Source organism: Capra hircus, chromosome 21 (genome assembly GCF_001704415.2).
Source record: "Capra hircus breed San Clemente chromosome 21, ASM170441v1, whole genome shotgun sequence".
In the NCBI taxonomy this organism is placed as follows: Eukaryota; Metazoa; Chordata; class Mammalia; order Artiodactyla; family Bovidae; genus Capra; species Capra hircus.
Window position 1 is genome coordinate 60070570 of NC_030828.1, and position 24596 is coordinate 60095165.

General features: G+C 52.2%; 1 protein-coding gene across 1 annotated transcript in view; it reads left to right on the forward strand.

The window, feature by feature from the left end:
* LOC108638480 (translation initiation factor IF-2-like) overlaps positions 1567-24596 on the forward strand; it is a 56225-nt gene continuing 33195 nt past the window's right edge. Inside the window, exons 1-5 of the mRNA XM_018065932.1 lie at positions 1567-1591; positions 2085-2308; positions 2350-2493; positions 2711-3050; positions 3312-3653. Coding sequence (XP_017921421.1) covers positions 1567-1591; positions 2085-2308; positions 2350-2493; positions 2711-3050; positions 3312-3493 — 915 coding nt within the window. The 3' untranslated portion in view covers positions 3494-3653. The remainder of the gene's footprint in view (positions 1592-2084; positions 2309-2349; positions 2494-2710; positions 3051-3311; positions 3654-24596) is intronic.

The following is a 24596-nucleotide window of genomic DNA, read 5'->3' on the forward strand; positions in this document are numbered from 1 at the left end:
GGAGAATCCCATGGACAGAGGAGCCTAGTGGGCTACAGTCCATCGACTGGCAGAGTCAGACACTACTGAGGCAACCTGGCACACACGCACGCAGAGAAGGGTTAATGAGGTTAAAAGGAGCTCTTATAGATAAAACCCTTAGTATTAATACATGGCATGAGTTAAGCCCTCTAAAGATGTCCTGAGGAAGACCCAGAGGACAGAGGGCTTATCTAATTCATCTTTGCATCCTTGGTGCCCAGCATTCTGCCTAACCTCCAGGGGACACTCCTGACAAATTTAGGGGGGCGGTTCCTGCACTGCAGTGCAGATGGACTTCATGGAAAGATGTGGCCCTTGGGACTCACGAGCTTCCTCAGCCTCAACGTGTTCATATATTCCCCACCTTTACTGAGAAACGCGTGAGGAATAACAATATGATGCAGAGGAAGCCCTGCCTATTGCCTTCTTGCTCCCCTCTGCCCCCACCACACACACACTGTAAAGGATGAATGTGCTGGCTTTGTCTTTGACACAAGCCAATTATTTTTCAGATCTTTGTGAACAGTGAATGAGATGCTCGAACTGTCAAATCACATTTCCCCACAGGCTGCCTTGTTTCTTGGAACAGGGGGGCCCCGGTACAGGCTGTGCATGGAATGTAAGCCCTGAGCCTGTATTTATTGTCGGCACTGGGCTCCCTGACCAAATCAGATGTCCAATTAGAGCTGCATATTGGAAAGTCTAGGCTGAAGAAAGAGCCAGCTGCCAATATGGCACCAGGAAGCAGTCCTTCTGGAGTTTCTGTGGACCAGCTGCCAGGCTGCCACCACCCATAGAAACTGATTGGAAAGTCAGAAATGTTGCTCTCAGTTGCACTGGAAGATGCTGGATCTCAACTGTGGGGCATGGGCTGCGATGCCAAGTGGTTTTCTCAGAAAAGTGCTGCCTTTGGGCTTCTGTTCCATTATTTATTTATTTATTTTTACTTATTATTTGCAGCTGTTCTGGGTCTTCCCTGTGCGTGTGAGGGCTTTCTCTCGTTGCAGTGAGCGGGGGCTACTCTGCAGCGGTGCAGGGGCTTCTCTTGTTTCAGAGCATAGGCACTAGGCACGTGGGCTCAGCAGTCACGGGGCACAGGTTCTATTGCTCCACGGCATGTGGAATCTTTCCGGACCAGGGGTTGAACTCGTGTCCGCTGCATTGGCAGGCAGATTCTCAATCACTAGCCCACCAGGGAAGTCCTTGGATCTCTGTCTCTTAAGATACAGGATGGGTGTGCAGGGTTTTTCAACAAGAGTTAATGGCATCTCAGTAATACTCACGATGATGATGGCAGTACTAATAACTAGGAAAAGTCTTGTCACAGGGCCAAAAAAACCCACTCGGGGCATGGTATTTTCTAAAGCCCCTCAGGGGTGGGATCTTCCCTGGTGAGAGCCCCTGCTAGGATGTGGGCACTTTCTCCGACGGGGAGATCCCTTCTCCTCTGTGGGTGAGCTGCCTCTTTCTCCTGGCAGGCACACCAGAGAGGACAGTAGGGTGGAAAAGGGGTATGGGCTTGGTCCAGGAGGGAAGGCAGCAGAAATGAGGTCGGAGGAGGAGGAAGGAGGTGAGGCTGCCTGCACCTAGCGGCTGAAGAGCAGCAGTGGGGATGTGGGTGCTGGGACATCAGGAGGCCTGGGCTCTGCTTGCTCTGAGGCACCCAGTGGACCTGGACAAGTCATCTGTTCCACCTGGGAAAGCGGTTCCTGCCTGCGATGAGGTCTTTCACAAACTCTTGCCCACTTTCCCTGGCTTTGGGATGAATTTTGGGGGCCTCCCAGAGGATCAGGCTGTAGCTTTACAGCTAACACGTGTTCACATTTACGGTGCACTTTAGGTGTTAATACTTAGCTACCAGGTCTGTGGAGGAACACAGTTTTGTGAAAGGTGGGAAGTAATTTAGGACACATTCCGCATAATGCAGGCAATTGGAGGGGCCCCAGATCTCAAAATAAGAAGGTACCCCAAGTCAGATTAAAGGGCCCTCCCCCAATGTCCGCAACTGGATACAGGGAGGGGGCAGGGTGGGGAACTGCCAACACCGAGCTTGGTTTGAACAGCACGAAGCTGTTCCCTGTTCCCGACATCTGACATCCTGGGTCATCTGCTGGGCGTTAAGGAAGGAGGAGCTGAAAGCAGCGAGCTGAGTGACCCGGGCTTCCAAGAGGAAGAGACAGTCAGCGCAGCGCAGGAGCAGAAATCCAGGAAGGAGGGAGAGAGACCAGAGGAAGGAGGAGGCTCCTCCTCCGCCCGCGTCCCCCAGGTCCCCAAGTATGACACGTGGGTGGGAGCGTGTTGCACACACCCACGCGCCCACTGCCACAGTCCTCGCGTGCCCGGCCCGGCCCTTGTCTGAGCGCCTTCGGGCGCCGGGTCTCCACGGGCCACGTCGCCGCCACCTGCTGCTGCAGCCCTAGCAAGGGGAAGGTGCATCTCCGCGGCGCCCCCCTCCCCATCCGCCCCAGCTCGGTGCGGGCCTTCCCCCACCCCGCATCCTCCAGTGCCGGGCTGTGGACGTCTTCCCTGGGGCCCCCTCCCCAGCGCAGAAGGGGAGGCGGAGGGAGGAGCTCCGGCCGCGGCCACCCGCCCCCCCGCACCGCCCCCCCCGCACCCCTCCCCTCCCCTCCCCTCCCCTCCCCTCCCCTCCCCTCCCCTCCCCTCCGCTCGGTTGCCGCAGCCCCGCTAGTCGCGCGCGTCAGCATGGGCTCCCCGGAGCGAGTCGCTAAGTAACGGGGGCTGGCTCCGCAGACCCCGGGCCGGGGAAACCCGAGCGCGCGTCGTCAGCAGCGGCGCCGCGGGGCGGGGACGGGGGCGCACGGGCCCTCCCCCATCCGGGCCTGCGGACCGGGGCTGGCACGCCGCCCGCCTCCCCGGCTCCCTTAAACCCGCGCGGCCGGTCGCCGCCGAGGTGCCCCTCCCCTGCAGGGACCTCGACGCCGCCAGCCCTTCCCTCCTTCCCAGCCGGTGCGCACAGTTCCGCGCGCGGCAGATTGGGCACCCCGCGGCCGCGATCGCCGTCGTCGCCGGTAAGCCGCTCTCGGGGACCTGGGCCGGGGAGGGGAAGCGAGATGGAGGTGGTGGGGGGAACGGCCGCCGGACCGGCCATGTGCTAAAGTTTCTGGGGCTCCGTGCCCCACCGGGCGGGCGCGCAGAGCCGGGCGCAGCGGCGCGGTGGGTGGGGCAGCGCGGTCCTGCCGGGCGCCCGCCGCCCCCGGACCCGCGGGGCGCAGCTCTGCGCGCACTCACGCTCTCTCTTCCTCTCTTTCCCTCCGCGCCGCCTCCCCGAGGTCCTCCTGCCGAGCCCCGCGCGGGGCATGAGGAGCCCCGGGGCGCCGCCCGGAGACAACCCGGCTGCGCGCACACCTCGCCAGCGGCGGACGGGGACATGAGCCGCGCGCACGGGGTCCGGCGCCGGGCGGCCAGCCCCAGCAGGCGGCGGCCAGCGGATCGGCCGTGCCCGGGAGAATGAGGCGGGAGCCGGCGGCCGCCTCCTGGTTCTCCACCTCGTCTTCCTCTTCCTCCTCCTCCTCTTCGCCTTCCTTCGGCTTGGGCGCCCCGGGCTCCGGCCGGGCTGTGGCTCTGCTGCGTGCCCCGCGCGCCCCCCCGCCCGCCTCCGGATGCGCTGCTCGGTAAGCCAGGCCCTCCGCCACCGGAACAAAGCCCCTTTGCCACGGACCCCGGAGGCTGCCTCTGAGCCCCTGCCTGGCCCCCACTCGCCCAGAGCCTGCCCGCGGCGCTTCCGATTGAACCCCTGTATTCTCCCATTCCCCAAGCCTTGCCTGGAGGCCGAACACTGTCGGGCTGCATTCGAGACCTGGTGCCTCCCTGGGCCATCAGGGAGGTGGATACGGGCTTGACACGCAGGCAGGAGACCTGTTTGGTCGAGATAATGACATAGGCAACCTGGGTTCAGTCTCATCATTTGTGGGAAGGAGACGACTCATATACAGTGACCTGGAAAAGGGTGTCCAGGCTGTGCAGGGCAGGGAGCCTCCAAACCACCCGAGGAAGTGGGTTCCCCTTCTTCTCTGGCTCAGATGAGGAAACTGAGGCCCAGGGAGGTTGATGACTTAGTCAAGGTCACAGGGCCGGGAAGTGCAAACCAGGGAGACCACAGATTGGCAACCAGGGAGCTCTTTCCCCCGCTCCCTGGAGAGCTGATCCGTTTGTAACAAACACACCTGTCCCAGTACTCCCGCTACCTGCTTTTGTCTGGAGTTGCTGCGCCTGTGTGAAAATGCTTGTGCTGATGAGTATCTGCTCGAATGCCATAAATCGCTGGTGGCAAGTATGTTTTTATCCCTCCCTTCCTCATGCAACTGCTCAGCCTTAATGTGAATTGTTTAGTGCTCGGCCACTTCTGTTCAGGTGGGAGGAAGAGATGTTCCCCTGGGTGCTCTCTTTCTTTTATTCTTTTTTCTCCCAGACCACTTAAAGGAGAAAAAGGTGGGCATTGGGATCCTTCTGTGTGCTGCTTCTGCGCTGCATGTGCCTAGCACATGCTTGGCCTCAGAACTGAGTTCTGAACCTTTCTAAAGGGTGAGGGCTCATCAAGGCTCTTGCCCTGGTTGTGTAAGTCCTGGAGATGGTTACTTAACTGGCTGATCCCAGATGGCCACTGTGTAGGAATCAGCCCTGTTGGAAATTTCATCTTGGCTCATGTTTGCCGACCCTCCTTGTCAGCAGAACTTCCCACAGCTCAATCCAGAAGAAAAGGAGAGGGGGCTTTCATGTAGATTGGAAGCCTTGCTTGCTCCCAGCTCTCCGGTTTTGCCGCTCTTAACTGTCAGCTTAAGTGCACTTAGAGCGACCCTCAAGGGGGAAGCCACACAGAGTCGTTTGGTCCTCATCTGAATGCCGTGTTTAATCGGTTGAGTCAGCAAGTGTTAGACTTGGTTGTCTACAGGACTTGGATGGTCCTGGTGTCAGGGCAGGGAAGGGCCATCGGTTTCCCTGATAGTGAAATGTCAAGAGTTACACTGGGTGAACCCTCAGATCCCTTCCAATGAAATGATTCTTCAAGTGGGAGAAGGATGGGTCACAGGCCAGAGCTGAGGTGTGTGAGCTAGTCAGACACATACGTTTGGATGGATAGCTCCACACTGAATAGGTGTTGATCTCCAAGAGCAGGACGTAGTGCCCGAGGGAGCTGCAAAATTCAGGTTGCATCCACAGGAGGTGAAGCCCGGGCCGTGCTTTAGTGGATTATTTATTGGGCTAAAGCGTGATAGCTGTCAAACGTCCCAAGGTGCCAGATTGGGGTTACGGGGCAGGTTAGGCATTGCATTTGGAGAGATGACATTGATCTCTAAGAACTGATGGAATACAGCACATCAGTTGGATGTCCAGCCAGCTTGAAAGCGGCCAGCTGGTGAGCCTGGCTGTTCTTTCCAGAAGGAATCCATCGTAGTTGCAAGGTAAAACCTTCTCCGACTAACCCAGTAATGCCAGGAAATAAAGTGATTTTTAGACGCTCTTCTCTGCACTGTTTGCTGATTGTATTAGCGAATGGTGGCGCTTGCTTCAGCAGGTATTCAGAGGGTTTGTCACATGAAATGGGCCACAAGGCTGTTTAGACCTTGACTTAGTCTTTGCCTGTTGATTACAGCTAAATTCATCAACTTGACCTATGGGCTCTTAATGGAGTTGTCATAGGTCTTTTAAAGATCTGGATTAATGAACCTTTTAAAGTGTTACTGAATCTCCAATGAAGCAGGCATGTCCCACCTTTTTCCCCAGAAACTAAGCTCCCAGTGGGTTTTATAACTGTTTGTTGTTCACAGAACCAGAGCAGAGCTTTTATTTTTGACAAGCTCGCAGGGTCTGTGAATGGCAAGTAATGCGTCTTGTGTGGGCATATTAATCTCCCAACGTTGTGTGTTTTAGCGCCTCATGTCTAACGGGTGAGGTTTTGAATAAAAATGAATGCAGAGAAACAATTTTCATGAAGTTCCTTTTGAAAGTGATAATGTAATTATGAGAGAACAGGTTTTGTGTCATATATCATGCTGTTGCTACCCAAAGCCGAGTTTCACAGGAAAATGTTACCCTTGTTCCTCATCTATAGTTTTTAATTCATCAGTTCTCTCTGTTTTTGCTCTTTTTTTTTTTTTTTAACCTTCCTGGTGGGAAAGTGTGCGACTGAGAACAAAATCTCCTTTTTCGATTCTGCTTTGTCTTAAACCCATTTCTTTTCTGGAAAATCTCTAAAGCGGACCTCTTCCATACCATACCTATAATGGCCTCATGTTCAAATATATTTCAGTGCCTCCTGTTTCTGTTGAGAGGGCAGGAGGGGTCTTATCACAAATGAATGACAAGACGTTTTCTCATGAGTGTCCCATTTCTAACTGGAGTGTTTAGACCAGGAACTCTTGATTGGGGCTGACTAGCCCCTGCCTTGTGAGAACCCAGTTTGGACACTGTGGTACTTGTACAGGGTTAAGGAGGTACACAGGTACTTATGGGGCGGGGCGGGCGTTTCTAGAGAAAAGAAACATTTTCTAGAGGCCAGAAGACCTGGGAATTATTTTTGACTCTGATCATTGGCTTTGTGACCTTGGACGAGTCATCCCCGTTCTTGGGGTCTTCATTTACGTCTGTGCCATGAGCTTGTATGTTTATGTGTCTCTGTGTCCCTGGGCATGTGTGTATATTAGTGCCGGGAGGTCCTCTTCAACTCTTAAGCCCGAAGAGTCTTCGGAATCTAGATGCAGCTGGTTATTAATAGCTCCAGAATGCTCTGTGCTTTAAGGTTACATAACGTTTCCTATTAAACATCCGTATAAACAGTAAAGAATGGGCCATTACAAACAATCGTCTTGATTATCCTAAGGGGGAGCACTACCCTGAGTATGTGATGAAACAACTTTTCATCTCAAAAACAGTGATGCCAGTTTCCCCATCAGGGCGCCTTGTGGGGTGGAGTCTCGGCACGCATCCGAGAGGGCTGAGCCAGGACCCTCTCTAGGGTCCCTGTGCCAGGAGCCGCAGGAGCCCTTACGTAATTTGGGCCCACGGAGTATGAGAAATGTCACTTCTAACTGTATAGCTTGAGGTCCAGGGGCCGTGGAGGTTTCTCCGTAGTCTTTTCAGGCTGTTCCTGGAAGGTAGGAGGGTAAGTGTGTAATTACCGTTTGCAGTTGTTTTGAAAATGGAAAGTACTTTAATTAGAGCCTTGAATTCAGCTGAAGCTGAGAAATGGTGAGAAGTTTGTCGATTTGGCAGTGGTGTTTTTGCTGGGTTCCCTGGGCAGGCTGGCTTGTCACACTTAAGCAGTCTGCGGTCAGAGGTCAGCATTCCTAGCGAAGCTGCAATTGTTGTCAGATAAAGAGGGTGGAAGAAAGGAACCACCAGTCTTTACACATTTATTCCTCCCGACTCTGCTGCAGAGTAGATCTTCTGAACCCCTGTTCTAGATTCAGAGCCCGAACTCAGAGAGCTGCAGTGTGTCACTCAGGGTCACACAGTTGTGGAATGGCAGAAAAAAAGCACAACTTCAAGGGCTGGGGTTGAAAACACACCCCCGCCCTTGCCCCTCAGACTTCATTTCCATGGGTGCTGCAGTGTGTCTGGAAACCAAGTTGTGTTTTTCTTGTCGAATTTCCAAATAGCACCATGACACAGAGAGAGCATGAAGCTCTGATGTAGGTAACGTGGGTGGTGGTGGGGAGCTATCCAGTTCTTGAAAAGACTTCTGCATTCAGGACATCGAGTTTCTTTTAACTCTGTGTCGAATGTATTAGATTCGAAAGATCATTAGAAGTAAGTCAAGTATTACCCTATCAAGGTTAGAGTTGGTGGTTCTTTGGAGGAAGCTAAAACAACTCTGTAGATCCCATGTCACCCTGGGAGCGATCACAGGCTGACACGTGGGATATTTTGAAAGGCAGTGCCAGCGTGCACCTCACAAAAAGGGACACGGACTAAAAGTTATGTAACAGAAGCTTCCGAAATGAGTATGACTCCGGTTCCAGGATGCCACATGGGTTAATCCTCCCCCACACGACAAAGGAGAGAAGGAAGTAGGAGGAACATGTAAAGGTCCACCTCCAGCTCTTAAGAATTTCCAGGGCTTGGAGGAGGGAATGTCAGTTTCAAGAACTTTTCAAGCCCTGGAATAGAGATGCAGTTGTAGCCAAAACTTGCTGGAGCCTGCAGAAGCCCACCCACGTTAGTATAGCTGTTGCCGTCTTTGCTGATAGCTCCACAGATCTGGAAGAGTGTCATCCATACCCAGGACAGGAGACTCCAGAATCCCATCTGCAACGCACAAGTTTAAACAGTTGCTAAAGGGAGCTCGTTGAAATCACCCATCCTTACATGCTAACAATGATACTCAAGCTGACTGTCTTCACCAGCAGTTTAAATTCCTTTCAGCACCGATTCTGGCCTTGCCCACATCAGAGCAAGTGATGTCTTAACAAAAAGGACCCTCCCTCCATCTCCTCTGGATTCCTAAATGGCTTATATGCCAAGAGCATCGAGATTTGTGGTAGGTGATTAATGAGAAAAAAGCAGACAGAATGAGTTGAAAAACTCAATTGTGATTCATCTGTCATCGGTAAAGTACCAAAATGTCTTAGCAGCCAGCACAGTGTTTTTGATTTGGTGAACTAGAAATTACATGGTTTGTCCCCAGTGAGACCCATAGAGATCCACAGACCCATCCTGGGTATGGATGACACTCTTCCAGATCTGTGGAGCTATCAGCAAAGATGGCAAGGTTTTACCCAAACCTTGAGTGAACAGATTCCTGGTAGCTTCAGTTCTGGGCCCGATTTTTAGTATATGGTTATTCAGTGACAGAGAATACAAAAGTGGCACTAGAGAGGCTTTGGAGGGCGAGGCAAGAAGGCAGTAAAGTCCCTGGCCTCTGATTGGTGATTCCTACGAACAGTTATTTGGGTCCCAGTAAGTAGAAATGATTTAACATCCATTTCCAGCATCGAGAATCACGGAATAAATTTACTAAAGAATTCTAGATGTCTCATGCCATCTTCGTATGTGGCTTGTGATAAGTGTCAATGAAATCTTACATGGGGTTAAAAAGGCTGCACCTTTGTAAACCCTTCTGGTAGACTTTGAGGACTTGTCTTAGTATTTGCTAGGCTGAATGCTTCTGCACTCAGCATCGTTGAAACCAGAATCACAGGTCAGATAGGCTGTTGGGGAGGGTCTGTGTATTCTCACTTGCTTCAGTTTCTTAATAAACTGTGATGAGCCACTCTGTATGCCTCATTTAGCACCTCCAAGCAGAAGCACACATAAGGAATGCCCAGGGCTTCCTGTTTTTTCATCATCCCAGCTTTTGAGCCTGTATCTGCTAATATAGTCTGAGAGCCTGACCAAGACTGTCTCATTCTGCCACAGATAAAGCACGCAAGTCACATGGGCCTCAACATGCACCCCTTTCCCCATTGAAAGATTCTTGATTTTTTTAAAATTCAGAATATAGATGATAATGACAGTCACCATCTTTTAATGATTGATATTAAAAAGTCTTTTTTTAAATAAAGTGAATGTGCCTTGAGAGCATCGTGCCTAAACTGGAAACAGTTTATGAGCACATGTTCCTATTAACTTGGTGAGAGGGCTGTAATGAAAACTTCTAAGAGAGTTAGCCTGGCTTTGCAGTGCTAAAACTCTAAAGACAGACATGGAAGCTTGCATTCTCCACCTGCAAGGCAGAAGTGGAAGGATAAACTTGTTCACTATAAGGGAAGGCTGAGGCTTTTCACAATTCTACCGAGATAACATGGGTCCGAATATCTCTGCAGATGCTGAGGTTGCTTCTCCATGAGGTCTGGTTGTCCTTGGCCTGCTCCAGGACATCCCTGTGGAGTTGGAGAGCTGCCCTGTCCATCTGTCCAGGAGAGTTGCCATCTCTTCCATCCCGTGTGCCTCTCTGGTCCTGCTTGATCACTGAGATCCGCCCCCATCCCTCTCCCATTGGACAGGCATTGATCATCAATGGCTGAACAAAAATCTGTTGTACACCCGCTCTGTCTAGGCACTGCTGGCCATTGGGGCCAAACTGGTAGACGATGGATAGCTGGAGTATATCTATGCATGGCTCCTGTGAGCCTGGGAGGGCACCCCTGCCCATCTGTAGCGGAGCAAGGAGGCCAGGGAGGAGGGCCCAGCCTGGGAGTCAGGGGGACTACTTGTCAGCCCGGCTCCCCCTCTCATCTCACCTGGGCCCTTGGGTACAAGCCTCCATCCCACTCTGACTCTCCACTGGCTGTTAAGTTCAAGGATTGAGTCATAACGTAGGGTTTTTACCAAGTGGGATACAGTGGAGCCACTTCCATGAAAGCATCTGGGGAGCTTACTAAAATACAGATTCCTGGGTCTTGTTGTGCACCTACTGAGTCAGAACCTCAGAGGGTAGGGGCCCAGAATCTGTATTTTTAGCACCCTCCTGGTAATTCTTAGCTCAGGAGCAATAAGCAAGTGAGAACCCCTGGCTCTTGCAGGTGGTTGATCACTCATGCCCCTTCCTGCCCCCAAACACCTAGAATACTGCACCCGACTCATACTGACCTGTCTCTCCACCTCCACCCCGGCTGCTCTTATCTCTCTCACAACCTTTTGTTCTCCTCCCCTGCCACCCTCAGCAGTTTGCTTTCCAGCCGCCTGGGGCCGGAGGGAGCCTTCTAAAGGATCCTGGTCTCTGCTGGGAGCTCGCCAGTGTCCCCGAGAGCACTGACAGGGGCTGTCTCCAGGGCCCTGCACGACCTCGCCTGCCCCGCCCCTTGCTTCTCCCCTTCTAGCCGCACACTGGCTTCCATGCTCTTCCTGAAACCCTCACAACTGCCTGTTACTCTCCAGGAGCCCATGGGACCTGGGGGCTGGAGGAGAAGGGGGCTCAGCAGGTGGGGAGCAGCCCTGATGAGCTGCCATGCTCCGTGCCCCCATGGCTTTGAAACCTTGTCCAGGTGATGCTGTCATGCTCACGGGGCCAGTCTCAGCTTCCGCCACATATGCATTGTTTTAGGAGCAGCCCTTTAACTCAGAGCACCATATTATAGGGTGATTCATCCCTGATGGGGTCATCAAAGTGGGTCTGGAGTTCTCTTCCAGAGGAATTTTTCTAAAAAGACCCTGATTCCATTCCTTCCACTGGGCGAGATGTTTCTTCAGCCACAGTTAATCCTGGGGTGGGGGCTTGCTGTCCCTCCTCTTCCTTCCAGAAACATGCCCAGAGCACCAGCTATGTCCAGGCACCATTGTAGGTCCCCCATAAATGGGAGACGCAGCGGCTCTGGCGTCTGCTTGCTTTCATCTCTGACACTGGCTCTTGCTTTCATGCAGATGGAACAGTGAGGCCTGGGCTGGAGTCCTCTGGCTTCCATCTTCTACCAAGGAAGAGGTGGAAGGTTTATCAGAGTGGCTTTCTTGGGGTCTGCATGAAGCAAACCACACTCAGAAATATTGTGTGCTGAGTAGGAGGGAGAGATGGACCACTTTGTAAGATTTGTCTCCAAGCAGAGCTGAGTGCATGACCTGGTATAGAGACAGAAGATATAAAGATAATCTTAGATGGGTTAACACACAATGTTAATTCAGGGTCCCTTGAAGCCAGTCTGTGGCAGTATATCGCTTGAAGAAGGCCATGCAAACCTCAGACCCTTCTTGGTCCTGCCCACAGTAGGTGCTTTTCCTTGAATCTTGCGGAAGGAAGCATGTTCACTCTTAGCATCCATCTTGCACATTCCTGCAGTGGACACAGGGACCAGGCTGTCACTAAGAGCCCATCAGGAAGGATGGTGTGGGGATGGAGCCTGGCAAGATGCTCTTTGTCTTCAGTGGACTCAGAGACCGTTGGGGAAACGTGTGACTATCTGTAGCTAATTAGAGTGGTTGATGTGCACTGTGAAGGCAGAGGTGGGTTTAGATGGGGGAGGGTGGGGGCCATTTGCCATGAGTCTTGAGAGACAAGTAGGGATTTGTCAAGCAAAGACGAAGCCCAGAGGCATACCAGGCAGGAGGGAAGAGAAGAGCAACGGTGCAGAGGCTGGGCCATTGCAGGTAGATGAGCAGGTGATGCAAGGCTGTAGCATCGGGCTGCAGGAGCACAGGTGAGTCAGTCCTGGCCCCGTGGGAGTGTGTCTGGAAGACTGGGTCTCACAGGTGATGGGAGCCATGGGAAGTGCTTGAGCGAGGGTGTGGCTTTTAACCAGATAGCTGGTGATCCTGTTTCACGCTTCCTTGATAAAGTCTACATTACAGTGAAGGTGTGTAGAACACACAGACGTATAAAACGAAGACATTGTCTCTGCGGGATGAGTGTGACTGTCTGGATGAGCGTGACTGTGACCTGCACCCTGCTACTGCTATGTATCTGTCGAGGGATAGATACGGTCTGGCCCCACTGCCCAGACCCCAGCTCCACCGACCCTGCTGGACGGTAGGGAGAGGGAGAGCGAGGTAGCCGCTGGCTGCGGCACTCGCTGCCCAGCCATCGTGGCCTCCAGCCAACAGGAAATGGAGCGGGCAGTGTCCCAGCCTGATTCACTGAGCCATGGGTCTCCCCGCGACTCTGCAAGTGCATTCAGGCTGCTCCTGGCCTAAAAACGATGCTCCCAGACCTACATCCACAGCTGAGAGAATCCAGGGTGTGTGTTTGCCGGCTGGCCTCCCTGAGCTCCCTCCAGCGTTGGACTCGATGCATGGGAAGAGGGTCAGTGTCAAGAACCCAAGCCTGTGCCGAGCTAATCGTTAGCCTTGAAATTGGCATCCTTGGCAGGACGGGTGACTTCTGCAGAGCCAGTGGAGTGGGCACAAGGCAGAGGGTCCCAGGGGTCACTAGTGAATGTGGTTGTGCCACTTCCATCCTCCACCTTCTTGTTGCTAAGAGAAGGAGAGGGAAATACAGAGCGTGTCCTGTAGGCCAGCGGGCAAATTCTTAGCTGTTTCTGGGGAGTTTGGCCCTGGAAAAAGAGCCTTCCCTAGGGCAGGCTGACTGCCAGATCATGCCAAGGGCAGAGCATCATGGGCAGTTTGAAGAACTGCTGTCCACTGGCAGGCTCACTGTCTGGGAATTTGGGCTGGGGGAAGGGACACAGCTCCACCCTCTCAAAGGCCCCATTTGTAGGTCAAGAAATAGAGACCTAGAGAGGTGAAGCAACTGGCCCAAGGTCACACAGTGGGACTGGAGCCCAGCAGGGCATCAAATCAGTCTGGAGCCGGTCATGATCTTTGAAGTTGGCCAGTGCCCAGGGTTGGCACAAGTCCACTTGGAAATGGACAGTTTGTACTCGCGCTGCTTTGCCCCCAACCAGTCAGGAAGGATGTGGCCTTCTCCTTGCTCCTTTGCCTTTCCTCTTGGAAGCCAGGCCCAGAGTCAGGGTTCTGGGAAACCCCAGTTGGAGGGGGCAGGGAGTGACCCCCTAGGTCTCTGGCCCTTTTGTGGTTCATTGCAGTTCTGCAGCTTGTGTGGATATGTGACTCGAGAGAATGGTATCAGAGCAAATTAGAATGCTTCTCAGGATCTGGGCATGCGTAGCACTGAGGCTGCGGTCTGTTTGGAGCTCGGGGTATCTGGAAAAGCCCCATCAGTCATCCAGGAAAGCCTGCCACCCAGATTCTCCAAGTTCCTTGGATGTACCTGAGTTTAGTCCAAAGCACCCTTGGTATCCCCATCGGTGTCTCTGTTCCTGAATGTCCAGCACCATGGACAGAGCTCTCTTAGCGTTGGAGTAACTCCAGGCCTCTTGGGGCTGAGTGAGGGGTGCTGTGTGGAAAGGGACTTGTTTGATGAGCTTCTGTAGCAACCTGGCTCTCCCGGCTGTGTTTTGCCTTATCAAGTAGGTGCTCCCAAATGCGTGAGAGCTGATTGATGGCAGTACTGCCGGCTGATTTCACGACAGTAAAACCTTCAAGGCTTTATTAGGCAGATATATAAGTACAGTTCCCGTTCATAAAATACATCCGTCACAGCCCTCAGGAACGTGAAGGAATTGTTTGCAAACTTTCCCAGGTTATTACCCCCAAACTTGTTTGAATATATGTATTAGATAAATAATCTTGGGAGGCCCGTGTGTTACGGCAGTTTGGGACAGAAGTAATCTACCTGCTGGCAAGTGTCACAGGTTTCACTGCCTTATTTATACTTATTTTTAACGAAAGAAGAGAGCAGAGCTAAAAAATATTATCCTCTTGTGGAGGGAGGCTAAATGTTTTGGAAAATGTCTGAGTGCCATGCACATAGGCAGGGTGATTATTTTGAAGATGTTTTGAGTGTCTGACTTTAGTTCCTCTGCTTTTCTGGTCAAGAACATAGCCCCTCCCAGATGGGAATGGCGGTTCTTCAATGAGATTTTTTAAAGTGCCTTTTACAAAACTTTATTATTTATGGCTGTGCCGGTCTTCATTGCTGCACGCGGGCTTTCTCTAGTTGAGGCGAGTGAGGATGATTCTCTAGTTTGGTGCTCAGGCTTCTCACTGGTGTGGCTTGTCTTGTTGCAGAGCAGAGGCTTTAGGAGGGTGGCCCAGTGGTTGTGGAGTACAGGCTTAGTGATCCCATGGCATGTGAAATCTTCCTGGATCAGGAATGGAACCCGTGTCCCTTGCATTGGCGGGCAGATTCTTCACCATCGGACCACCGGGGAAGTCCCATCAATGAGATTTTTGATTACTGGCCCAGCCTCTTCCGGGGGGCATGCGTGTTTTACTTGAACCTGTTTTCGGAGTCAAGCCATGCAGAATCTGAGTCACAGTGTGTTCAGTTTGCCTTAGTCCGTCAAGCCCCGTTTCTCTTCTGTACAATGGTTGTAATAACAATGCTAATCATAGCTTTTACATACTAGGTGCTTAGTCTCGGTGGAGACTGCTAAATGTCTTTCCATGGACTATTTAATCTGAGCAACAGCTCAAGAAAGCAGTTACTTTTATCATTCCCATTTTACAGATGGGGAAACTAAGGCTTAGAGATTGCTGCCTATAAAACATCTCCAAATAGTGGCTTTTTAAACTTTATTTTTGCTCAGGAGTCTAGGGGCCACCTGGGCTCAGCTAGATGGTTCTTGCTGAAGGCCTCATGTAAGATTGCAGTCAGGCTGTGACTATGGCTGGAATCATCCAGAAGCTTCCTCGCTTCCATGCATGGCACTGGGCCTGGAGGATGCACACAGCCTGGGGGTGTGGGGGAGGGAGCTGACACAGCTGAGGCTCCTTGGATCTCTGGGCAGTCTCTCCACATGGTCTGTCCAGCAAGGCAGGCCAGGTCAGCCGGGACTTCCTACAGTGGCTCAGGGCTCCAGTGCGCATGTCCCAAGAGGGCACCCAGGGGTGGGAGGGCTGTCTGTATCTCCCTTTTATGGTCTTGGAACTCACACAGCGTCACTTCTGGCGTAAGGTGTCCCTTAGAAGCAAATCACTAAGGCTGTCCACATCGGGGCCCCTGTTGAAGGGAATTACATTGAGGAATTTGGGACACGTTTTAAGCCACCGTGGAGAGCTTGGGTGGCTTGTACAGGTGGTGGTCTGTGGTCGGTGGCTGAGTGGGGTATGACTCAGGCGATCAGACCCTGAGCACATCTGGTCATTCCGCTGACATTTACAAACACTGACTGCCTTGCTTTGCGGGAAACTGGAGCTCCCTAAAACTCTGTACCCTCCTGTCCGCCTTCCAGGCATCTTCCCTGAAGAAGCACACAAAGCTGCTAAGAGTCTGATGTCTGCTCGTTGGTTCAGAGAGGCGCTGGTGCAGACCACGTGTCATCACCCCTCTTCGCCGCCTCTTTCATCCCCTCGCCTCCCTCCCCTGCACCCAGGCCTCCTGCTCATTTTCACCGGCCCTTTTGCCTCCATGGGCCTTTCCGCCTCAAAAAGTATTAAAAGTTGTATCTCATGATTGAATTAATGTCACGAGGAATACTTTTGTATTATGTATTGTAACATTTTCTTCTAAGTACAAAGTGTATTTTTTTCCTTCTCACTTTAAAAGAGATGGAAACATGTTCATGGGTCCTCAGCCCTGTGCTCGCTGCATCTCGTGGAGAAGTCAGACCTCCCTGCACCTCCTTCCCTGCCTCCTTTCTCTCCCAACCCCGCCCTCCCATCGCTCCGTGTCCTCTCCTCTCTTCTTCCCCAGCCTCCACTGCTTCTCAGCTGACTCTGCAGGCCGTTCTCCTGCCTGGACCATGATGCCCTAGGTTCTTGTCTTACATCCTCTGGGCTGGAACCAGGACTGAGAACAAAATGTTTCCGATGGCTCTGGGCCGCCTCTTTCACCTGGTCCTTCATTGGGGATGGGCCTTGCTTGTGAGAAGGGACTTAGGCAGAGGCTTCTTCCCCATAAGCCCACGAGCAGTCACCCCTGTCTGGTTCTGGTTTCGGGCTCTCTCACTTGTTTTCCCGGAAGATTTAGAGAGATAACAGCACAGACAGATGAGTTCTCTAGGGGCTGTTCCTGGGGAAGTCCTGCGTCTTAATTGGCACATGGGGTGGCAGGAATCAGACACCCCACCCCACCCCTATAAGCAGGCTTATAATTATCCTTCCATCCACCCAGAGACTTTTCATTGAGCAGCTGCTCTGTCCCAATAGGACCCACCCAGTGTCTGCCCTCATGGAACCCAGAGGGGTAGAAAGACGGAAAAATCAACACGTGGATTATTATAAGCCCTAGGAGATGGTGGATAAGGAATCGGCATGTCATGGAGATCAAAACAAGAAGTGCAGTCTGGCCTCACAAAGGAGAAACGGTCACGGAAAAACCATCAGCTGTCAGGACGCCTCCCTTCCGCCTGTCGGGAGCCTGGGGTCTCCCTTCGCCCTGTCGGGAGCCTGAGGTCTCACCATCTGGCACACCCCTCCTGCTCCCATCTCTCAACTCTGGCTTTCTCTTCTGTTCCTCTGAGCTTGTGGCTCAATCGTGGTCATCCCCAAGGGGCAGCCTCAGCCCTATATCTGCATGACCTCACAACTCACCCCTCTCCTTGGGGGCCTAGATTCCCAGGAGAGAAGCTGAGTAGCCTGGCTTTCAGGTGCGAGCCTTCTGGTCTAAGCACCTGTGGCTGGGCCGCTGGAGTCACATGGCAGGGAGAGCTGACTGTCCTTACATGTAACTGGGATGGTCCCCAGGAAGCGTGCGCGGAGGGGAGATTTCACTTCCCCATTTCATGGTGTAGGGTTGCAGTTGCTAGCCTTTTGATGTCCGCAGGTGGGGAAATTTGTTTAATCAAGGGATCAGCATGAGATTGCCAAATTCTGATCTGCTCTCTGTTAGCATTCTCAGTTGATGAATACTAAGGAAAAAAATAGGAAGACTCTACTATTGGAATTTCCAAACAGTATTTATTTTTCATTAATTCGCTTAATTAAATCTAATTAATTAACCAATCAACATGTTCTTTTTGTTGCTAAGATCTTGGTCTCCTTAATGCCCGTGGGTCCCCCTTATCTGGTCTGTGGACTCACACTGGGGACCCATGGGCATTAAGGAGCCTGTAGAGGTCACTTGAAAGTGAAAAAAAGTGAAAGTGTTCGTCACTCAGTTGTGTCTGACTCTTTACGACCCCATGGACTATAACCTGCCAGTCTCTTTTGTCCATGGAACTCTCCAGGTAAGAATACTGGAGTGGGGTGCCATTCCTTTCTCCAGATCTTTCCGACCCAGGGATTGAACTTGCCTCTCCTGCACTGCAGGCAGATTCTTTACCATTGAGCTACCAGGGAAGCCTCTGAGGTCACTTAATGATAGTGACATGTGCTGGCACTGGGCTCAGGGCCTGACATGCACTATTTAATTCCGAGCCTCCCGTAGTCATTGTTATTGCCTCCACCTTGTGCGATGGAGGAAATGAAGCTCAGAGCCTTGTCCGGAGTGGCACAGATGGCACAAAAAGGAGTGAGATTTGATTCTAGGTATTGACTCCTTAAAAAGGGTCTTTCTGGGTGAAGGTGACGGACGGTCCCGTCTATAACAGAGGGAAGCGTGTGATACGGGTGAGCTAACACGATGAACACGCTGCTCAGAGACTAACAGAGCTGCCCTGGAAATCTCTGCAAAGAGGTGTTTCCTTAGTCAGCCCCTGAAGGATGAGAAGGAAGCACTGGCCCGAGGAAGGAAGCATGCTCCTCAGGTGGGGGATGGACGCAGGAATGCGGACGCAGGTCTGGGAGAGCACGGAGAACCGTGACAGTCAGAGCCGGCCCAGCGTGGAGTGCACAAAAGTGACACCAACTAGTCTGTGATTTAGAAGGCCAGCCCGATTGGTAATGTGGAGGTGGAAGCAACATTTGCAAACGAGAAATCCTTGCTGGAAAACACTTCTAAATAGAGCAAATGTTTTCAGTATGCGGAGACACTCAGATGAGTCAACTGATTTTTGAAAATGCATTCTGGTGAGAGAGCTATACTGAGTTTCACTTCCCTAGAGGGCAGCCTTGAGAGTAACGTCGACTTTGAACATTAAATTCCCTTCTTGGAGAAAACCACTGGCTTTTAGAACAACTTCCGCTTTGTTCCATCTTGTTACTGTTGTGTTGCTAAGTTGGGCATGACTCTTGCGACCCCATGGGCTGCAGCACTCCAGGCTTCCCTGTCCTTTGCTGTCTCCTGGAGTTTGCTCAAGTTCATGTCCATTGAGTCGGTGATGCCATCCAACCATCTCATGCTCTGACTCCCCCTTCTGCCCTCATTCTTTCGCAGCATCAGGGTGTTTTCCAGTGAGTCAGCTCTTCAAATCAGGTGGCCAAAGTATTGGAGCTTCAGCTTCAACAGCAGTCTTTTCAGTGCATATTCAGGGTTGATTTCCTTTAGGATTGACTGGTTTGATCTCCTTGCTGTCCAAGGGACTCTCAAGAGTCTTCTCTAGCAGTTTGAAAGCATCAATTCTTCGGCATTCAGCCTTCTTTATGGTCCAGCTCTCACATCTATACATGATTACTGGAAAAAACATAGCTTTGACTATACGGACCTTTGTCAACGAGGTGATGTCTCTGCTTTTTAATACACTGTCTAGGTTTGTCATAGCTCTTCCATGAAAGTCTTGTAATTCATACAACCATTTTGTTCATAAAGCCCATCTCGGGCCTGGTTGAATTTTGCAGCTCTGTGGGTGGATGGGTGGTGCTTAATGGCCTGAAATGACAGATGATGAAAAAGGCTCAGACTGCCTTGGGAGCATGCCCAGAGGGTCACACGGGTGGAGCAGGAATGTGGACCAGGGTCTCTGTACTGCCAGGTCTTACCCCACGGATGACTTCCTACCGCGCTCACAGCCCTGTGATTCTGCACAGCACCTGCACGTGGGCGGGGCTTTTTGATCTGGCTGCTCCTTTGTCCCATGTCCTTGCTGAGTGCTTAGTTTCCTGGACTGTAGTAACAATAACACAAGCTAGATGGCTTAAAATGACAGAAATGCATTCTGGAGGCCAGAAGTGGAATCGCGGTGTCAGCAGGGCCACGCTCTCTTTGAAGATTTTAGAGGAAAACCTTTGCCTCTTGCAGGCTTCTCGTGATTGCTGGCAGTCCTTGGTGGTGTTTGGCCTATAGCTGTATCGTTCCAGTGTCTGCCCCCATCCCATGACGTTCTCCCTGTGTACCGAGTGTCCCTGTACCAAACGTTCTCTTTTCTCTTATAAAGACACCAGGCTTTGGCTTTAAACCCATCCTAACCAGTATAGGGGCTTCCCTGGTGGCTCCAGTGGTAAAGAATCCACCTGCCAATGCAGGAGACGCAGGTTCGATTCCTGGGTCAGGAAGATCCCCTGGAGAAGGAAATGGCAACCTGCTCCAGTATTTTTGATTGGAGAACCCCATGGCCAGAGGAGCCTGGTGGGCTACAGCCCAGGGGGTGGCAAAGAGTGGGACACGACTCAGTGACTAAGCAACACCGGTCCAGTGTGGCCTCATCCTAACCTGAGTACATCTCCAGAGACCCAAATCAGGTCACAGGTACTGGTGGTCAGAACTTGAACTTGTTTTGTTGAATTGTATCTTTGGGGGGAACAAAATACAATCCATCTTCTGAGAGACTTCCTGGGTGGCGGGGTCTCTAGTGGACCATGTCTTCAACCAGAAGGTTCTATGAGTAGTCACTTATCTCTGGCCCAAGGGGGTCTCACCTGCCCCCTTCTCAGGTTGACTTGGCACATACTCCTGGAGAGTCCTCTGGCTCCTGAGTTAGGATGGGGCAAGAAGTCAGCTGCTGCCAGCTTAGAGCTCACGGGGACAGGTTGTGCCTTTTGGGCATCTGTTTGGGATGCTGCCAAAGCCTGGATGTGGTGAGTGGGTGGCAGCGTGGGCACGCGGTGTATTGGAGGATGCAGGGCGGCCCGGCTGGCTTGAACATCCTTCTTCAGGGCACTAGACGGCACCTGGTGCTTGCTCGGTCTGGGTATCATTCTGACTTCAGGGAGACCAAGGGGCAGCTATGTCTGGGGAGGTGGCTCAGACCTTCGAGCTAGTCTGGTTCTTTCCCCACCAGTTCACAGACATCTTCAGGGCAGGGGCTTCTATTTTCCCTCCAGCACAGCTTTGGATGCGTGGGATCTGCCACGTATTTCAAACTCAGTCACCCCATGGCAGGCACTGGGGGCCCCTGAAGTGGGCAAGTCTCTTTGCTTCGTGCACACTTCAGGGCTGCTTCAGGATATGGTGAGCTGGTGTATGTTCATTGAAACCCCACACTTGAGAAATGTCAACTCTGGTCATAATGTAGGAGATGTTTGAGGAGAAAGTGGCAGGACTTGATTGAAGAACAGAGCATTGTCAAGGACGGCTCCTCACCATCTGGCTGCAGGGATGGGTGGGAACAGATCTGAGGAAAGGATTGGGGGTGGGTGGAGTTGGCCCTCTCGTAAACTTGTTGTATTTGCAAGTGGAAGCATGGACATGCCCGATGCTCTAGATCTGTCCAGTCTGCAGCAACTGTGGCCCACAGGGTGGGAACATCTTGTCACTAGAGGAGACCAGAGAGAGGAGGATAGGCAGGGACCCTGTGTGTGTGTGTATGTCTGTGTGTATGTCTCTCTGTGTGTGTGTCTGTGTGTAGTCAGTTGCTCAGTCGTGTCCAGCTCTTTGCAACTGTATGGACTGCAGTCCACCAGGCTCCTCTGTCCATGGGACTTTTCCCAGGAAGAATACTTGAGTGGGTTGCCACTCCCGCCTCCAGGGGATCTTCCCAGTCCAGGTACTGAACCCAGATCTCTTGCATCACTCCCATTGCAGGTGGATTCTTTACTGCTGAGCCACCAGGGAAGCAGGGAGCCTTTAGAGAGTTCTAGAAGGGGTCTTCTGCCAGGACCTGGAGGAGACCCAAGAGGAGAGAGGGCATGGGGTGGGGGCCGTAGGGGAGTTTGGGCAGGAGCAGTCTGTCCTGTTGGTAGCAGAGAGGGCAGCCTGGGATGCTTAGGTTTGGAGGATGGGAATTTCGGGTCTTGGGAGATGGAAGTCTGGGGCAACCTGAGTGGGCATGGGTGGGGCAGACCTGAAGGTACTGCCTGCCTGGCCCTTTAAGGAAGAGGGGCCGACAGGAAGAATCCAAGTGGCCCAGGACCCTCAGCACAAGGGCCATGCTCCACTAGCTCCTTGTAGCTCTGACAGCTTGGAGCTGGCTTCCCCCTCGGTGTGTGGCCCTGGTTCCGGAAGCTGCCCGAATGCACCCTGAGGGCAGGGCTGTTTCTGAAAGACCACAGGCGCAGCCAGCAGAGCACCAGGTGCGCCATACATGGGCACACTGAGAAGACCCGTTACCCAAGGCCGCGTGCCCAGTCCCAATCCGCAACCTCAACCGCCTGCTAGGACCTTCTGGAGAGTCCTGACGCCTGGGCCTCCTCATTTTTCATTTGATGCTGTTCAGTTGCTCAGTCGTGTCTGACTCTTTGCAGCCCCGTGGACTGCAGCACGCCAGGCTTCCCGGTCCGTCACCGACTCCCCGAGCTTGCTCAAACTCACGTCCATTGAGTCGGTGATGCCACCCAGCCATCTCATCCTGTGTCGTCCCCTTCTCCTCCTGCCTTCTGTCTTTCCCAGCATCAGGGTCTTTTCTGCTTTGCATTAGGATTCAGCTAGTCTGCAGTGGGGCCGGGACAGCAGTCCTTGAGAAAGCTCCCATGGACACTGCCTCCAAGGCTGACATGTGAGACCGGGACTGACTGCGGCTCCACTGCTGGGCCTGCTTCATCCTCCAGCCTGAGGCCCCGCCTTGCAGACGTGATGTGTGTGGTGGATTTAGCACAGTGCCTGGTGCCCAGACACCCTTGTGCCTGTTGACTCAAACCAGAGAGCCAGTCGACTTTCCTGGCGGCGTAGTGCTTCAGTGTCCACGCTTCCATTGCACGGGGGCATGGGTTCAATCCCTGGTCAGGTAACTAAGATCCTCCATGCCATGCAGGGCACAACCAAAAATTAAGAAATAAATTAAGATATGTTTTTTCAAAAGCAGAGAGCCAATTTGCCACGCCCAGACTGGGCAGACTCTGCTCAGGGAAACGGCAAGTTTCTGGAAGAGGGAAGAGGGGCAGCTTGTGCGGGGTGGTCCCGCACTGGGTCAGTGGGACAGGAAAGTGTTTCAGGGAAGAAAAGCTCATGTCCTTGGACTTGGTGTCCTTTTGGGGTGAAACAAATGCCATTTTGTCAGAACTTGTGTGCTTGGGATTAGGCACCGCAGTTCCCACTAATGAGCTGTCATTGAGCACACACTCTGTGCCACGTCTGTGCAAGGAGGGGTTGGGGACCCCTAAATGAATTAGTTTAGATCGTCACGCCCTGATGGAGCCCAGTGGGCTTTGGGCTCCCTCCCCGGGCCGCCTGAGATTAGAGGAGGGACGGAGGCAGTCTAGCTTCGTGAGGTTCAGGGTTTGCAGGGCCTCTGTGGCTTTCATGCTCATCAAAACATTTTTTTTTTTCTGAGTATAAACTCTTCCAGTCGACAGAGGAAGAAGGCTTGGCATCAGGCCCGTGACCTTCTGCAGGTGCTGAGCTGTAGGTCTATAGATTGTTAGGTTTTTACATTAAAAAAAAATCCCTAAGGCTGTGCCTGAAAGAGCAGGCTTTTCCACCAGTTGACCTGCTTCTTTTTGTACCACTGCAGAGCTTCAAGAGCTCTAAAGAGAGGAGCCTGCCTACCGGCCCCCCTGGCAAGCTGCTGATGGGAGTGGAAGGGTGTACAGCCAAGGTCTGGAGGTATTTAGTGATGGGCAGGATGGGAGGATCCAGAGGCCAGAAGCATCCTCATTCGAAGAGCTCTGTTTGAGTGCCTGGGGACTGTGTGGCATCTCCACTGGGTGGAGCATTCGTCCATGTGTGCCTTCTCCTGACAGCTTCTCTTTGGTGGCACTGGGCTGGAGCCAAGGGCAGAGTTGGATGAGGCAGGCTCACCCTTCTGGGAGTCAGGTCAGAGAGCGGCATCTCTGGATAATGGTCAGAGCTCAGACCAGTACTGAAACCAGAATAAATTCCTCAAAGAGGGCAGTCTGGGCAGGAAGAACTGGGGAGGGGAGAGTGCTAAGTCAATTCAGTCGTGTCTGACTCTTTGTGACCCCATGGACCATAGCCCACCAGGCTCCTCTGTCCATGGGATTTTCCAGGCAAGAATACTAGAGCGGGTTGCCGTGTCCTTCCCCAGGGGAATCTTTCCGACCCAGGGATTGAATCTGCGTCCCTTATGTCTACTGCACTGGCAGGTGGGTTCTTTACCTGGAAGCTCAGCTCTAGGCAAAAACGTGTTGGGACCTGGCAAGGACCAGTGGGAGGGGCAGGCCAGACCTGGGGCAGGAAAGACAGATCCGCATGCAGATTTGAGCTGATGGGAGGAGTATTGGACCCCAGCCCAGCTCTGTGTCCACAGAACTGGATTCCAGCAGAGCATGCGTGGGCCTGTTTTTGGTGCATGTGTGTTCACGGGTGTAGGGTCAGGGCCTTGGAGAGTTGCTGTAGGATGAGTCAAGCCCAGATCCAGGCACTGGCATGATGAAATCAGCCAGGCAACTGTGCTCTGCCACGTAGTTACCATTGTAGCCTCACAGGAGGTCCCAGGAGTCAGCCCCCATGTCAGAGTCATAGGTCACTAAACCTCACACTTCCACAAAGTGAGACTTACTGCATTTTAGCAATGGTTTAGAATCCCTACAAGGTCCCATCAGGGATTTAGCCCACCACTAGGCCTAATGTGAGAGGGGGGAGTCTTTGGTGAGGAAGGCTTCCCAGAGAGAAGGCTGGAGGGAGACTCTACTCTTTACACTCCTAAACTGTCTGCAAACTATATAGCTCTCTACTGCCGCATTCGATCAACAGCAAGTTGTTGTTTGATCAACAGAAAGTATTTGTTTTTCCAAATAATACAGACACAAAATAAGTCTACAGATGTTTTGGGGGGCCTGGGAACTTTAAAAAACTTTTTTTCCAACTTAATATTCCATTGTATATATGTACCCCTGTTTCTTTATCCGTTCATCTGATGATGGACACCTAGGTTGCTTCCATGTTCTAGCTATTGTAAATAGTGTTGCAAAGAACATTGGGGTAGCATGTGCCTTTTTCAATTTCTGTTTCCTCAAGGCATATGCCAAGTAAGTCAGAAAGAGAAAAACGAATATCACGTATTAACAAAAAGATA